At 36.0% G+C, this 18,031-nt stretch overlaps 1 protein-coding gene across 5 annotated transcripts; it reads left to right on the top strand.

Moving 5' to 3' along the window:
- Positions 1 to 1,429: 1,429 nt before the first annotated feature.
- ccdc125 (coiled-coil domain containing 125) lies at positions 1,430 to 16,984 on the top strand. 5 transcript variants are annotated; one of them, XM_087252505.1, is made up of 13 exons: positions 1,430 to 1,519; positions 1,878 to 1,947; positions 6,689 to 6,917; positions 7,262 to 7,320; positions 7,452 to 7,538; positions 9,407 to 9,484; positions 9,559 to 9,644; positions 11,576 to 11,658; positions 11,744 to 11,856; positions 13,137 to 13,244; positions 13,395 to 13,548; positions 16,465 to 16,577; positions 16,674 to 16,984. In XM_087252505.1, exons 3-13 carry the CDS (start codon positions 6,704 to 6,706, stop codon positions 16,974 to 16,976), a joined length of 1,398 nt encoding a protein of 465 aa, XP_087108631.1. In that variant the 5' UTR covers positions 1,430 to 1,519; positions 1,878 to 1,947; positions 6,689 to 6,703; the 3' UTR covers positions 16,977 to 16,984. The 5 variants fall into 5 exon arrangements, 4 of the variants coding, with proteins under 4 accessions (XP_087108631.1, XP_087108629.1, XP_087108630.1 ...); XM_087252503.1 differs by having other exon boundaries at positions 1,878 to 1,960; positions 6,697 to 6,917; XM_087252504.1 differs by having other exon boundaries at positions 1,878 to 2,102; positions 6,387 to 6,917.
- Positions 16,985 to 18,031: the final 1,047 nt, after the last annotated feature.

The raw sequence follows: 18,031 nt of genomic DNA, 5'->3' as shown, positions 1-18,031 counted from the left end.
ACAGTTTAGTTCCAACCCTGCTCCTCCAACACACTTACCTGTAGGTTTCAAACAAGCCTGAAGGACTCAATTAGTTTGATCAGGTGTGTTTAATTAGGGTTGGAACTAAACTGTGCAGAGCTGCGGCCCTTTTGCAACTGAGTTTGACACCTGTGTGCTAGTCTCTGAAAATATTTCAAAAAAAGTTTTGTTTGTTGGTATGGTTTTAGATAGGTTATAACAAAAATTCATTAATGTAAAAAATGAATAAACTCTAGCATGAATAAATTCTATTATAATTTATAGTAAACACCCCCTTAGCAAAATTTCTCTGGCCCAGATCTGGCCCACACCATCTGCATTTGCTTGGCCCACATGCCGCAGTGAATTACGGTACATGACTGGACCAATTCTGGCTTCCATACAAGAGCCAAACATGGACCACATCTGGGCCAAGTCTCAGCCAAGTTAATAACCCATACCTGGGCCTGAACTGGGCCAAATATGTTGATGTGTTGCGACTGCAGTGTTTTTATAAACCCTTGGTGCTTTTTCTTGAAGCGACCCGATTGATAGAATTGTTTCTTTACTCAAAAATAATTCAAATGTATTTTAAAAGTGGGTCAAGATAGACCAAACTTACGTGGCCCACATATTCATTTAAACATCTGGGCCAAATACTACATTTGATATCTGGTCCAAGTCTTGAGTGCCACCTTCAAGATGGTGCCACATGAATGCCTGCTGTGCCATCTTTATGCCAAATCTGGGCCAGAATTCTTTGCTACCTGGGCACTAGTATTTTGTATCATACGGTAGTAAAGTACTTAAATTATTCTGTTTTGGTAATTCTATAGTTGCTGTGACGCATTATTAATATTATTAATTTATTAAAAATATTGTTAATAGCAACATAAACAAAACACCCAAATGTACTATGTATTTTACAATGGTATATTATACTACAATGCACAGCTTACTATAGTAAAACCTGCTTTTTTAGTTTTACTATTGTCATGTTGTAAATATCATAAATACAGTACAACATGCTTTACTTTAGTATCGCTTTAAACACTATAGTATTTCATTTATTCATTTTCCTTTTGGCTTAGTCATTTATTAATCAGTGGTCGCCACAGCGGAATGAACCGCAAACTTATCCAGCATATGTTTTACGCAGCGGGTGCACTTACACACTTTCAACTGGGAAAACTATAGTATTTACTGTTGAATACAATAGTATTATGTAATGTAGGCTTGTTTGTTAGTTTATTAAGGTAAAAAAACATCAACAGTCTATTTATGAATCATTTTAATGAAAGTTAAAAATTTTTGATGGGTATATGGCACTGTAAAGATTGAAAATCCGTGGTATCAAGTGACATTTCTCGATCTGCAGTACTTGCGCAATAATGCACATGTACACAAAACACGCCCCTTAAGAAGCTTCACTTCGACAAAGTAAGGAAGAAGTTGCAGTGGATTTTCATCGTTGTTCTTGTTGGCGAAAAGCAAATACATCTCACGGTTTTTTGTACAGGTTAGTGGTGGTTGTTTTCCTACCTGATAAACCTAAAATACTCCAAAAAAAAAAAAGTTTCGTTTTACATTAACCAAGACGCTGTACAAACGAGCTCTGTTGAACGTTTTTATATCTGCTGTTTGACTATCGTTAAATAGTTAAATAGAGCTCACTTTAAAAGTATGTAATTATACTTTGAACTCTATAGAGTTGTCAGCATGTAATGAGTATAAAAATTGATGTTTATCAAAACTGTCCTAAGATAAGAAAGGCTGTTGTTTAATAACTTTAGGACAAAGTTGTGATCCGCTTCAAATGGTGACTACAGTATAGTCTACTTCTTTCTAAATGCATTCAGACTCTTCTTTTTTTGCAGTATTTTATGGTGATGCAGGCTGAGGCGTCATGCCCTGAATGTCCCACAGAAGATGACATGACAGAGGGGGGTTTGGGACCTCCGTGAAGTTGGCACCCCATAAAAACAAATAATCCCCAAAACTATGCCATTCGTTTGTGCTACGTTTGTGCTGATTTGTGCCGCAAAAACGAACGTTTGTGCTGGTTTGGGGTCTGAGATATTAAGCATTATTTTTTTAACCGTGTGACGTCACTCTCCACCCCATGTTGCGCAATTGACTTCAAAACAGCACAGGTCGTTTGTGCTCGGTTTGTGCTGGTTTGTGCCGTTAAAACGAACACGGTATCTGTTTTCCTCTTTTAGATATAAGCAAAATATTTCGGGAGCCGTGACGTCACTCTCCACCCCAGGTTGTCCAAATTGCACAAAACTGGTATCATTCGTTTGTGCTGGGTTTGTGCTGGTTTGTGCCGTTAAAATAAACACTTTATCTATTTTCGTTGTTTAGATATAATCAAAATATTTCGGGAGCCGTGACGTCATTCTCCACCCCATGTTGTCTAAATCACACCAAACTGGTCTCATTCGTTTGTGCTCGGTTTGTGCTGGTTTGTGCCGTTAAAATAAACACTTTATCTATTTTTATTGTTCAGATATTGCCTTATCAAAACATTTCGGGAGCCGTGACGTCACTCTCCACCCCAGGTTGTCTAAATTGCACAAAACAGGTGTCATATGTTAGTGCTGGATTTGTGGTGGTTTGTGCCGTTAAAATAAACACTTTATCTATGTTTATTGATTAGATATTGTCTAATCAAAACATTTCGGGAGCCGCGATGTCATTCAGCGCCCCATTATTTCCTCTAAATTGCACAAAACAGGTGTCATATGTTAGTGCTGGATTCGTGGTGGTTTGTGCAATAACAATTAACACTTTATCTATGTTTATTGATTAGATATTGCCTAATTAAAACATTTCGGGAGCCGCGACGTCACTCAGCGCCCCATTATTTCCTCTAAAATGCACAAAACAGGTGACATTCTTTAGTGCTGGATTTGTGCTGGTGTATGCCATTAAAATAAACACTTTATCTGTTTGTATTGTTTAGATATTGCCTAATCAAAACACTTTGGGAGCCGCGACGTAACTCTATATTGCACCAAACAGGTGTCATTCAGTTGTGCTGGTTGTGCCGTTAATATCTGTTTTCCTTGTTTGGATTTAACCAAAATATTTGGTTAGATTTGTGCTGGTTTGTGCCATGAAAATGAACAACAGATATTTATATTTGTGCACAAATATGTTACTTTCGTTTTCTCACAAATTGTGCTCGTTTGTGCTGCAAAAATATGATTTGTAAAAAATAATATCAGATCATTAAGAGGTCTCTCTACCCCAGTTGCTACATATTTACTAAAATAGTCTCGTTTGTGTGCGTTTCATTTGTGCTGGATTGTACCTGAAAGTTTCGTTAGTGTTGCTTCTTTTATTAAAATATTGAATGAAAGATAATGATATCAGCTACCCGCATATTTTAAAATATTTAAATTTGTTTGGGCTGATAGAAATTTTGTTTAAGATGCTTTTTTTTAAGATAGCCTAGGCCAAGGTTATCCTGAGATCTTTTTATTATTAGAAAAAGCATAAAGGATGCGAACATAATTTTGATAGATTTAATCCAATTAAAAGGGCTTGGCCAATATAAAGATAATTGGCTACAACCCTGCTTTACTTATCTACTTCGTTTTAGTCTCACATGAGTAGCCAGCATGCTTAACGATAGGGGAAAAAATAATTTAAAAAATATATAAATAATTTTTATTAATTTTATTTATTAATTTTATAAAAATGTAGATTTTCTCTTAAATACTCGTATCATCTGGTCGTCCATATTAGGCTGCTTTCGTATTTAAACTAGCAGCCTAAACTTTTCTGTTGTGGTAGGTAGGCCTACCACTTATGATTAAGTAAAGCAGCTTTAGTGGACTTATTTAGTCAATATTTATTTTATGGGGAAAAATAGATTATAACACATGCAAACACATAGGCTATGCGTTTTCTACAGATAAGTTTTGGTTTTCGTGATTGTGTTGTTTGTCATACAGTAAAAGAACAATGTCCAAATGGCAATAAAATAACAATAAATAATTGATTAATTAATTACAATTAATAATAATAATGATAACAATAACAACAATCATATAAAATATTTACATTCACTTAATTGGTAAACACTGTGCGTTTTTATCACGGGCTGTAGGATGTTATTTTGACCATTTTGATTTGGTTTAACTAAACTTTTTTTAATTCAAGGCCCAGACAGCTTGTTTTGTAATTTAATGCCAGCTATAGGCTACCACCTGAAGGACGGTTATACGGCGTGTTGTGATGTCGGCCGTCACCGGAGAAAATTAATTTAAACTTTAAAACTTTAATTTTTTGGACTTTTGTTTGAAAGCTTTAGTGGCACTGTAGCTGTCCAAGGTACTGTTATATAATTTAAATTATAGCCTATATATGCATCAATAAACAAGTCAAATGAATGAATGAATGAATGAATAAATGAAATATAGATTCTTAAATGTTGATATTGTTTTTGCTAATAAAAAATAACAAATGTTTAATAAAAATAAAATGAGAAATTTTCAATATTTATACAATTCAGTTAAATATAAGCTGGACATTTTTGGGGACATGTAATTTCTCTGTGATCTTTAATATATACTGGGTAGCTATATTTTCTAAAATCTCAACCAGGAATTGCTTTAATATGAATATGCTTTACATCCTGATATGCTGTTGTTTCATTTTCATTTTTATTTCACTTGAAAAAAATCGGTATTTAATGTTTGAATACTAAAATAAATAACAGCCATTGTTTAAATGGTTATTTTACCAACAAAATGTATTTTATATTTTTATTAACTTTTGATATAAAACCTCTGTGTAATTTATTGATTGTTAAAAATTAAATAATTTAAGTGCTATATTTTTTATAATTGAAAGTGCCCGCTTACTTTGCCCAAGGCCTGTCAAAAAATATATTTCTGCCACTATAATACAAATGCACTATTATTGTTTTATTATCATTGTTTATTTTTCTGTAATGTATAAAAAAAATTGATACATTTATTTCCCCTCCAATCATTTTCATTCATAACGTTAAATTTTGGTCAATTTCCCTCCAAATAAAATTGATTTGCTGTCTTGCCTGGTTTAGCACGGAATGTGAGCCTAACAGTTCAGCATACAAAAGGGTCCGAACGATTGGAAAGCGGCTTTTAAAGAGACAAACTATATGCGAAATTTGTTTCAAAAAGATATTTTTTTCCAAAAAAATATACGAATTATATTTTAGTTTGAGGCCAACTGTGCGGGTGGATGATTTTTAGTCAGTGGAAAGTAGGCCTATGAATTTAATATGCCTCATATTGTATCACAATCTTCTGTCATATATTTGCAATTTTTTTAATATGTCATAACACAAATGAGACTATTTTAGTAAATATGTAGCAACTGGGGTAGAGAGACCTCTTAATGATCTGATATTATTTTTTACAAATCATATTTTTGCAGCACAAACGAGCACAATTTGTGAGCAAACGAAAGTAACATATTTGTGCACAAATATAAATATCTGTTGTTCATTTTCATGGCACAAACCAGCACAAATCTAACCAAATATTTTGGTTAAATCCAAACAAGGAAAACAGATAAAGTGTTTATTAACGGCACAACCAGCACAACTGAATGACACCTGTTTGGTGCAATATAGAGTTACGTCGCGGCTCCCAAAGTGTTTTGATTAGGCAATATCTAAACAATACAAACAGATAAAGTGTTTATTTTAATGGCATACACCAGCACAAATCCAGCACTAAAGAATGTCACCTGTTTTGTGCATTTTAGAGGAAATAATGGGGCGCTGAGTGACGTCGCGGCTCCCGAAATGTTTTAATTAGGCAATATCTAATCAATAAACATAGATAAAGTGTTAATTGTTATTGCACAAACCACCACGAATCCAGCACTAACATATGACACCTGTTTTGTGCAATTTAGAGGAAATAATGGGGCGCTGAATGACATCGCGGCTCCCGAAATGTTTTGATTAGACAATATCTAATCAATAAACATAGATAAAGTGTTTATTTTAACGGCACAAACCACCACAAATCCAGCACTAACATATGACACCTGTTTTGTGCAATTTAGACAACCTGGGGTGGAGAGTGACGTCACGGCTCCCGAAATGTTTTGATAAGGCAATATCTGAACAATAAAAATAGATAAAGTGTTTATTTTAACGGCACAAACCAGCACAAACCGAGCACAAACGAATGAGACCAGTTTGGTGTGATTTAGACAACATGGGGTGGAGAATGACGTCACGGCTCCCGAAATATTTTGATTATATCTAAACAACGAAAATAGATAAAGTGTTTATTTTAACGGCACAAACCAGCACAAACCCAGCACAAACGAATGATACCAGTTTTGTGCAATTTGGACAACCTGGGGTGGAGAGTGACGTCACGGCTCCCGAAATATTTTGCTTATATCTAAAAGAGGAAAACAGATACCGTGTTCGTTTTAACGGCACAAACCAGCACAAACCGAGCACAAACGACCTGTGCTGTTTTGAAGTCAATTGCGCAACATGGGGTGGAGAGTGACGTCACACGGTTAAAAAAATAATGTTTAATATCTCAGACCCCAAACCAGCACAAACGTTCGTTTTTGCGGCACAAATCAGCACAAACGTAGCACAAACGAATGGCATAGTTTTGGGGATTATTTGTTTTTATGGGGTGCCAACTTCACGGAGGTCTTGAGTGATGGGATGGGGGCCAGATCCAGGAGAAATCATGGCCATCTCCCACAAATGAAGACCAGAGGAAGGTTTCTGGACTTCTTGTCCCACTCACGACCAATTAAAGAGGGCGGCGAGAGAAGCAATGGACCCTTCTCATGGACATCATGTAGAGCCATGTACTCTGTTTTTAGGGAAGAATTGGAAGCTGAACGAGTTGCACGGTGGGAGAAAAGACAGTCTGGTTAGTTTTCTCAACTGACATCTAAAGTTATGTAAGCCTCTGATCATTTCAGGAGTTTTAATGAATGAACCACAATGAGTAATGTTAAAAAAAGCAATGAAAATAGCTTCCTGGTTTTCTGAACACTAACGGCTGCTTTATCCATGCTCTGTTGATTTGTGCTGTGTTTGGTGAAGTCTACACCTGCTGCTTCTTATCAGGGAGGGGACTTTATGTACTCACTCCCTTGAGCAATTCCTTACTTAAACAAATATTCAACAATAGTCATTTGAGAACCGCACTACCAGGATATGATGTGCTGGCAATCCTAGAACTGTGAAAAACAAAAATGTCTTATTCTCTAGAAAGCTCAACTGAGGACACAAGCGAAGAGCTGCAGAGAAGACTACAGGAGGTCACTGAGGTAAACAAACAAATTGTCATGTCTCCCATATTAGAGTCACAGAAAAGCAGCACCTTGGATAGAGTAAAAGGACAGATCTTTAGATGACAATGTCTAATGTGTACTTTATGTAAATCCTTGCTCTATATCAGGAAGTGGAGCTGTTACGTACTGAACTTGAAGTCACTCATCGCCACCTGGAGGGTAAACACGAGGCTCTTCGGATCTTGCAAGGACAGGTGTTTTAAAATATAATGATCTCTTATTTTATCATTACTCGTTTTAAACCTCAGTATGTAACTTTTGATGTTCCAGCAATAATCATCAGCAGAAGAGACTGTAGCTGTTTATGGATAGGCCATACCGAGCTGCTCTGCAGCACCAATCCATCTGAAAGACATAAGATGTACAGTTGCGCTTGAAAGTTTGCACACCCCTTGTAGAAACTGTTAAAATGTAACAAATGATTCAATGAAATAAGTGAGATCATACATATATGACAATAGAATAGGAGATTGGGAAAACGTTGCCTGGTCTGATGAGTATCAATTTCTGCCATTCGGATGGTAGGGTCAGAGTTTGGCATCAACAACATGAAAGCATTGATCCATCCCACCTTGTATCAAGGCTGGTGGTGATGGTGTATTGGTGTGGGGGATATTTTCTTTGCACACTTTGGGCCCATTAGTACCAATTGAGCATCGTGTCAGTGCCACAGCCTACCTGAGTATTGTTGCTGACCATGTCCATCGCTTTATGACCACAATGTACCTATCTTCTGATGGCTACTTCCAGCAGGATAAAGTGTCATGTCATAAAGTGCAAATCATTTCAAACTGGTTTCTTGAACATAAGTTCACTGTACACAAATGGCCTCCACGGTCATCAGATGTCAATCCAATAGAGCACCTTTGGGATGTGGTGGAACAGGAGATTTGCATCATGGATGTGCAGCTGACAAATCTGCAGCAACTGTGTGATGCTATCATGTCAATATGGACCAAAATCTCTGAGGATTATTTTCAGTACCTTCTTGGATCTATGCCACTAAGAATTAAGGCGGTTCTGAAGGCAAAATGGTGTTTACAAGTTAAAAACATAGCTTAAAGTATTAAAATAACCCCCTGCAAATGATTTAAAAAGAGTTTGCATACCCTTGGTTAATAATACTGTGTGGGGACTTGGGTGTTTTTCTGCTTTGTGATGGTTGTTCACAAGCCTCTTGTTTGTTCTAAACAGTAGACTGCTTCAGTTCTTCAGAACAAAAATCTCCTTGCAGATTCTTCTGTTTTCCAGCATATTCTGCACATTCGAGCCCATTCCAGCAGTGACTGTATGATTGTGAAATTAATCTTTGAACTCTGAGGGTGATTGAGGGACTCAAACATAACTATTCAAAAATGCTTACTGATGCTCCATATGGAAACACAAGACATTAAGAGCTAGTGGGTGAATTATTTTTAAACAACATGAAAATGTAAAAAAAAAATGTCATTAAAAATGTTTTTTATTTAGTATTGCCCTTGGAAAATTAGAAAAAACTTGCATGTTTCCTGGAAGAGAAATTAAGTGCAAAATTACCTCTATATTTAGATTCTTGATTTTCATTCACTGGCTCTTAATGCATTGTCTTCTGGAGGATCAGTGAGCATTTCCACCTTGTTGTGTTTGAGTGTAACTTTTTTTTGTCAAAAATATTGCAGGGGCTATTTTCATAATATAAAAATATGTGTTGTCTTGTGAGCTCAATGTAAACATACTGTAAAATATATTACTCAGTAGAGTATTAATAAAAAATAGCAGGCATTTTGTATGTTCTCACTTTTTTTTTGTTAAAAATTCTCAAATTTTTGACACATTCTGCAAGGGCTAGTCATTTTTCTAGCTAGCACAACTGTAGGTGCTGGAGCCCCTGACATTTTTAGCTCGGAGCACTTTTTATAGCCTCATCTTTTAGTGATTCTGTAAAAGACAAAAACACTGAGTATGAATTCACAATAAACTCACTTATCACTTACATTCAGTTAATTGCACAAAATATTACAAACTGCAGAACTAATGATTAATTAAGTAATTTATTAATTGATGCTACATTTTGTCCCTGAAGGCAATCTTGGACAAAGCAACTTGTCATACTAAAATGTTGCTTCAGAAGAGTGAGGAGAGGACCAAAGCCCTTGAAAAGGTATCTTATTCTTTTGTTTAAAAACATATATATATAAATATGGTCTCATTTCTTTTAAAATTGTTTCTATAAAGGAGGTTAATGCACTTCAGTGGGAGATCACATTTAACCAGGTGCAGTTCAAGAATGTGGAAAACTCATGGAGCTTGAAGTATGAGAGGTAAACCCATTCAAAAAGTCTATTGTTGAGTTCTCGTCAGCATGAAATTACAAAGCAAAGAGTTTTTTTATTTTAGTTTTTTTGTGAACAAGTCATCCTTTTATTTTTTGACCTTGTAATGTCTAATCAAAATGTCATAATTGGATCTACTGATGAAAACGACTTCCACCCACACAATTAGATTCAGGAGGGGGCTAGGCCTGTCACAACTAGGGCAGTAGCAAAGTCAAGCTTGCTACAAGCAGAAGAGTCTTGAGAATTGAGAGTGGATGTTGGAAGAAAACTTCAGTTTCCAAATGTGGTTCACACAGCTCTTCGTTCAGATAGTGTCTTACGGTCAGATAAAGACCATAGAATTTTAATTGAGCTGACCGTGCCATGGGAGGAGGGTTGTCAAGAGGCTCATGAGAGGAAGGTACACGCTACTAATGCAGGAGTGTAAAAACAAAGGTTGGCAGGCATGGCTGTTTTCCTGTGGGGGTAGGGTGTAGACACTTTCCTGCAAAGTCAGTATGGTGACTGATATCAGCTTTAGGCATGGGAGAGAAGAGCAAGAAACATGCTGCTTGCAGGATGGGAGAAGAAGCAGAACGAGATTCATGCTGGTTATGGAGTAAGAGAGAGGAAAGCTGTAAGCCATGAGTGAGTAGATGGCTGACCAGTGGTGGACAGTGTACTGAAAAATCAAACTTAAGTAAAAGTACCATTACTTGCCTAAAAATGTAGTGCAAGTAGAGTAAAAGTATCTGTTGTAAATATTCATGTAATATTTGACCTTTCAAAAGTACTCAAGAGTAGTGAGTATTACGCTGTAAACAGCTAATGCATTTACATGTAATTTGTGAATGTGTGTAAACGTAACATTCTGTAGTGCATTAAGTTATTGCCAAGCAGGCACACGATGTCAAAAGACAATAATATTAGGTTAGATTTAGGTCGTGATGTCAGGTGACCAAAATTGTGACAACAACATAATTTTGATGTTCAATAATAACGTTTAATGACATTTAATATTTGTTTGATTTTAGCTTGTGCTAGAAAGTGACCAAAATCAACGTAGAGGCAAGATGTTAAACCAATGTCATATTGACATCAAATACTGACATTTATTCGTCAGGTATGGCAACCAAAATCCAACGTCTGATAGACATCATAGTGGTAAGGTCCACACAAAGTCAAGCTGTAACATTATTAGACATTGATTTTAGGTTAAACGTTGGACATTGACGTCGGCCCGACTTTGGTTTCTGACATTGGTTTCTGACGTCAACCCGATTTTGACTTCCAAACAAATTGCAACTATGGGATACAGCGTCAATTTGATGTTACGTTGACGTCTTATGCCTACTGGGTGCCATTTCGGTCAACATAAAGTAAACATCAGTCATCTTATCATCACACAAGCATCTAAACAGTCTCTGGGTCAAAGCATGTAAAGATTTAAACATCTTTTGGAAACTTTTAGTGCTTCCAAACAATTTGCTGAAATTATAAATCGATAAGGGTAGAAACACTTCGGGAAGGTTGGAAACCACCTGATGACTTCTGCTTGTGGCAGAAAGCTATGATTACATAGTGGAGTAACCAAAGCTATATCACAAATCACTGAAATCCTTCTCTGAAACCTCGCATTTACCTGCCTACACTTTTGAAAGCAGCAGTCTTATATCAAAATCCAGTCAACAACTGATTGATAAGACTAGATTCAACTCAGATTTTCATAATCCACTACACTGTACATCACAATACAAAAGTTTTCAAACTGCTTCAGTTTTGTCACATATTTAAAATCAGTATAAATGGTATCCAGTACCAATTTTTGTACATATATATATGTGGAGCATTTGTCTATAATGACTCAAACTATACCTTAAGGAAGTGAATGTGGTTCATTTTAAATGTCAATGGATTATGTCAATGCCACCTCACAGAGTGCTGGCAGAAAACGAAGCCCTAAAGAAAGGACTGGAGGAAAAAATGAAAGAGCATCAGAAACAAAGGACAGAGAATGCATGTAAGCCACATCTTATTTCCTACTCGTATTTCATGGTCAATTGCTGGTTTGTTTCCAGCACATTTTTATTAATTTTGCTTCTTAGCTCTGAGCCAAAAATGTCTGGAGCTCCTGTCCATGCTAAGTGCGAAGGAAAGGAGGGACTTCCAGAGGACTCAGCCGTCCTGCAGCCTGAGAACAGATGGTTCAGCTCTGGAGGTATTGTGAAATCGTAGTCTGTCTTTAAGAAATATATATATGTCTTTAATATATATATATATTTTTTTCCCTTTTTGTTACTATTTGTCATTATGTGAACTGCAGTCTCCAAGTTGTTGCAATCATGCACAAGTACAAGGGACTGAATGGGATTTAGTACCTGATATGTTCAAAGATGAGCTTATTATTGTGCTTTTAGAACAATTGAATCGACAGCAGTAAGAAACCAGAAGTTAAGAAAGCATCATGTTATAGCCTTATTTATTGGCTTTAATTCTGCTATCTTGTCAATAGATGTGGTAATTAAAATTATGGTAACAATTTACAATAACAGTACATGAATAATGACATACTGATATTTCTTGTAAATTAAACATTACTTCATTATGTGATGACTCGCACTTATCATGAAATAAGTTTACCTACAACATGCGTCACGAGTTCATGTGTGACTAATGGCTGCCTTACTTGTTTATACATGTTTATTAATTAATGTTTTAATTAACTCTTTAGTTCAAGTTAATTTAACTAACATGATCTCATGACTTCTTATTGCATATTTATGTCATGACTTTACTTGGAGGGGCACATTATTATTAGCTCATTCTTAACTACTCACGAATGCCTGTGTTTGAGCTGTTCATTTTGATGTAGACAGAACATTTTTCTATTATTTTTCAATGTAAACATACACTAGAGGGACATTTATTACTTTATTTATTACTTTCATGTTTGTTGTAGGGAAAGTTGGTTCAGGATTAGTGCATGCATTAACTCGTCACAAGTTCATAATGAAGTATGGTTTAATTAAATACATCATTATTTATGTACTGTTATAGTAAAGTGTTACCAAACTTACACTATATAATCATCAGGAAGACTTTGCTTACACATAAAGCTGACATTTAATGCCTCGTGACTAAACAAAAGACAGATTGTTATTTTTTTTGTATGCCACACCAATTTAAAAACTGGTCAAACAATGTGATTGTCACTTTAGTTCGGATGCCTTAAGCTGTGAAAGCAACCAAAAAACATGACTTGCTTTTAAAATTCTGTTATTGGAAGGACAGTATTTAGAAAAGAAGCAAAGATAGGGGGTAAGATCGATGAGCCAAGACAAAACTCGAGATGTCTGAAGCTCAAAGGCTCTAAACTTTATGTTGGCGCACTGCCCACATGGCTATCATTTAACTTTTGTTACAATATTTTCACACATTGTCAAATAAACAAATAGCTCTGTTCTGTAGTAAACAGATATCTGTTTTCTGATCTCCAAGTTGGCGGTGTACGGGGCATGTCAGTGCAACTCTAATGGGGGCGAGCCGTGCTCTTGTGCTAGAAGTGCTGCTGCAAGTCGCAAACAGGTCCTCCAGCTCAAGCAAGAGGTACTCGTCTCGTATTTGTCAATACTTCTGTTCCATTATCCTGTAAATGAACTCTCCCATTAAGCCAATACATGTATTAAAACCATTACAGTGCTGGCATTGCCATTTGTCTTTAAGAGACTTGTAACACAATGCATTTGTCTGCATTAGCTGGAGCAGCAGCAGAAGAGGAAGGACGAGGCTTATGTCATGATGGATGCATTCCGCATCGCCTTTGAGCAGCAGCTGAGGAGAGTCGGTGAGAACGTGCTCCGGCAGGCTGAGACCGACAGACACCAGACACATAACCAAAGACATGAGAAAGGTAAAGGGCTGCTCAGTTAAAGGGTTATTTCATCTAAAAATGACTATTTATTCACCATTTACTCACACTCAAGCGCTTCTAAACCCTGTATATATTTTATTCTTCTGTTGAACACCAAACTATGGAAGACAATGCTTTGTGTTCAACAGAAGAAACTCAAACAGGTTTAAAGAAAGTGGAGAATGAGTAAATGATGGCAGATTGTTCAGTTTTGGGTTAATTAGCTGTTTGTGTCAGTGTAATGTGTTTAAAAAGTATTGTCTGAAAGTTAGTTACACTAGGGATGTTTGAATCTGTCATTTTGTAATCAATTCAGACACTAAGCTGATTGTGGGAATTGATTTGAGGCTCTTTAAAAAAGAGTGGATGAATATGTTGACCTGATTTAGCCATAATTTTTAAATGTTGAAGACATTTTTGTAATTTAAAGCTTTACTTGAATATATTACTTGTAAGGTGTCTGTTTCATAAAAAGTTGTTGTTATGCCATTGCATGACATAGTAAAAGATCTGTTTTGTTTTGTTTTTTATCAGAAACTTACAAACCTCTTTAATTAATTGAATTATACTAAAAAAGGCTCAAAAAGGGACTTAATTTCCTTCGATGCAATTGATTTCAACCTTTTTTTGTCAAATGTGAAATCACCAATCAAATCTTACACAATGGTGTTGTATGTGTGTGTGTGTGTGTGTGTGTGTGTGTGTGTGTGTGTGTGTGTGTGTGTGTGTGTGTGTGTGTGTGTGTGTGTGTGTGTGACATATCAGGACACAAATCTGTATAATGACATGTGTATGACACAGGTATTACAAAAAGGAAAAAAGTGTGTGTGTGTGTGTTTTTGTAACCGGCAATATGTGAAATCTAGCATTGAATGCCTAGGAAATCTGTAGAATGCCTAAAATCGAGCTTCAAAGTATGAAATGATAGCTACGTTGTACATTGCCTAGGCATTCTACTGTATATGCCAAGTTGCCATATGGCAAAGTATGTAACTTACCCCCACCATTTTTCCCGCCACTGATGTTAGCGTTGATGCTTGGGTCGTTGTTTGATGATGGCGATCAAAGCATGTGAGTGTTAAATGTTATTGGCTTTCCTGCTGCAACAAGTAGCTCGTTCCAGTTTTGTTTTGCTTGTTTTTACCAATAACAACATCCTGTCCTTTTTATTTAGCAATTCATCACTAATTTGTGAAATATATGTTCAAGACCAAAGTATGACCAAAATATGAAGTGTTGTATGAAAGAAGAAATTTAAGTACAATTCTAAGTGCCATTTCAGTCTTACCTACTGTAACAAATACTTTAGTCTCAGTTCTGCTGTCATTGTCATTCCAGTAAGAACATCATATGTTTTGTTTCATATTCCTTCCACTTTAAAATACGTAATGATCAATAAAGGCTTTTGTTGTGCTCTTCTGACACTTTGGCTAAATGATATTTGTCATTCTGTAGAATCCCTAGGAAAAGTATACAAAATCTTTACAAAAACTTTGCCTAAAAAGGCATTCCATAAATTTTTAACAATGTTAACAAGTTCTTAAGCTTCAGGGGATGTTTAGACAATTTTCAATCTGGTTTCAGAGCACATCATAGTACAGACAACACCAGTCATTGGTTATATATAAATATAATCAATGATATCCGCCTCAATACAGATTCAGGCAAGCTAACAGTGCTGGTACTCAGTACTGCATTTGACATTGTGATCACAGCATACTTCTGGATAAGCTGGAAACTGGGTTGGGCTGTCTGGGACGGTCCTCAAATGGTTTAGATCTTACCTTGAAGGGAGAGGTAACTATGTCAGTATAGGTGACCATAGGTCAAGGTGGACACCCATGACATGTGGAGTCCAGCACCTCTCCTGTTCAATCTTTTATATGCTCCCACTGAGCCAAATAATGAGGAAGAACCAAATCTCTAACCACAGCTATGCTGATGTCACTCAGATATAAATAGTCTACTGCCTAATGACTACAGCCCCATTGACACCCTCTTCCAATGCATTGATGAAATTAACTGTTGGATGTTGGAAAAATTTTCTTCAGTTAAACAAAGAGAAAACTCAAGTCATTGCATTTAGGAACAGAAATGAGGTTCTCTGTGAATGTGTACCTTAGCACTAAAGGTCAAACAACAAAAAATAAGGTCAAGAATCTTGGTGTGACTCTGAAGTCAGATTTGAATTTCAGTAGTCATGTCAAGCATTAGGTAAATCAGCATACTATCATCTCAAAAACATTGCAGGAATTAGATGCTTTGTTTCCTGTGAAGAATTAGAGAAACTGGTTCATGCTTTTATAAGCAGTAGGGTGGATTACTGTAATGGACTTCTCACTGGCCTTCCCCAAAAGACAGTCAGACAGTTACAGCTCATGCAGAATGCTGCAGCCAGGATTCTGACCAGAACCAGGAAATCAGAGCACATCACACCTATTCTCAGGTCTTTAAACTGGCTCCCAGTTACATTCAGAATAGATTTTAAAGTATTATTACTAGGACCTCAATACATTACAGATTTGCTCATTGAATACAAACCTAACAGATCCCTCAGATCATTAGGATGAAGTAAATTAGAAATTGCAAGAGTTCATTTGAAGCAGGGTAAATCGCCCTCCCCCCAAAAATTGCCTTGAATTGCCTTCCTAGGCACTCTATATAATACTAGAAATTCACACATTGCTGGTAAAATGTACACCAGGCCAGAGCATTATTTTATTACTTTAAATATATTATTATATACTAGTATCTTATTATATACTATTTATTCTTTAGTTAATGTTAATGACATTTTTATTAATTTTCTTTTAGCTTACTTTCTTAGTAGTTTTGGTATGGTTTTTACAGTAATTTTAGACTGATATCATATTTTTTATAGTCTTTTTTTATTCTATTTAATTATTTTCAATAAAGGAAAGCAGTGGTCCCTCACTGTAGGTGAAAGGCTAAAAAAAATTCTGCCCACAACAAGTGACGGAAGGATACCAAGTGACTCCAGTGAAACACTGCATATGCTACTTGATCTGGTCAGTTTACTTTTCTTTTTATTCTGTCTTCACATATACATCTGTCACTCATATTGCATTGTAAATGTCCTCTTTTTGATTGTCTCCTCTTTTCAGTTAAATGATAAAGAGGAGGCACTGGCACATCAGAGGAAGGTTAGCTACATGTTGGCACGAAACACTGAAAACTTAGAAAAACGTCTCCTGATGCAACTAGAAGAGCTGGACGTATCACATGAGGAGAGTAAAACAAAAACCGTGGCTTCTGAGGATTATGAATGGAGCAGAGACTGTAGATGCTGTGCTGACAGCTGTGGATCTCAACACCTCTCTGTACCTGATGATAAACAGACTTACAAAGCAAATCAACCACCCTCTGAAAACAGACCTGAAACTAAACCTGACAATAAAGATGCTTAAAAGATCAAGGTTGTATATGAAATTCTTCAAAAGCAAAATGCCTGCATTGTTTTGTATTCATGTGGCTATTCCTAGGATAAACCTCAAAAGCAAGTAATCTGGTATTAATCTAGAATAACAGAACAGAAAATAGTCATAATTCAAATCTCAAACTCATTAAAAAGAGATATGATAATGAATAATGCATAAATAAATTGATTAGACAATTGAATCCTCCCCATTTATGAACCAGAAGCCAACAAACGTAACTGACAATGCTTACAAAAAACTATTTTATCTTCTTTACACTGACTGCCTGTTAAGTTCCACATTGTTGTTTACAAATGCATTACAAAACATTGCTTCTCACCTACAAGTCTTTAAATTGTCTAGTTCCTGTTTATTTAACTGGCCTTCTCTCTTTAAGATCCCTTTTTGAGATCAGGGCTTCTGATAGTACCCAGAATTGCAAAGTCCACTAAAGGAGGTTGAGCTTTTTCATATTTGGCTCCTAAACTCTAAAATATGATAATGTCTGAGGCTCAGAGAGTTTAAAGCCAAATAAAACCAGGACTTATCTTTTTAGTAAAGCATATACACAGTGCATCGTATAATCCAGTGAAACACACCACTTCAAATGCATTCTTTCACACTAACAATATTTGATCATGTTTGAAATATTATGAACAACAGCTTTTTACCTCAGAATGCCCATTTCAATGCCTCTAGAGATTGTGCAGCACCACTCGATCAGATCCAAGATCTGTGAAGAGATGATGTCAACCCTATGAGGACATTGAGGATAACAAATAAATAGGATAAAAAGGCATCACCTTTTTGAAAAGAACATAATGTATTGCATAACTGCAGATTAACTACATGTATGTATGTATGTATGTATATATACTGTCCACCCTATAATTAACTCCTTGTATAATGTAATAATGTGCACCTGTTGTAAAGCTGCTTTGGACTGCCACCAGTCTCCATTTTAATTTGTCTCAATAACGAAAGACTAAATTAAAATTGTAATAAAATAATGCTAAGCTGACTATATATAATATAATATACACTAA

Source organism: Danio rerio, chromosome 5 (assembly GCF_052040795.2).
Source record: "Danio rerio strain M-AB ecotype USA chromosome 5, GRCz13ab, whole genome shotgun sequence".
NCBI lineage: Eukaryota > Metazoa > Chordata > Actinopteri > Cypriniformes > Danionidae > Danio > Danio rerio.
Note: the sequence above shows the minus strand (reverse complement) of the source record. Positions and strands in the feature narration are given on the sequence as shown.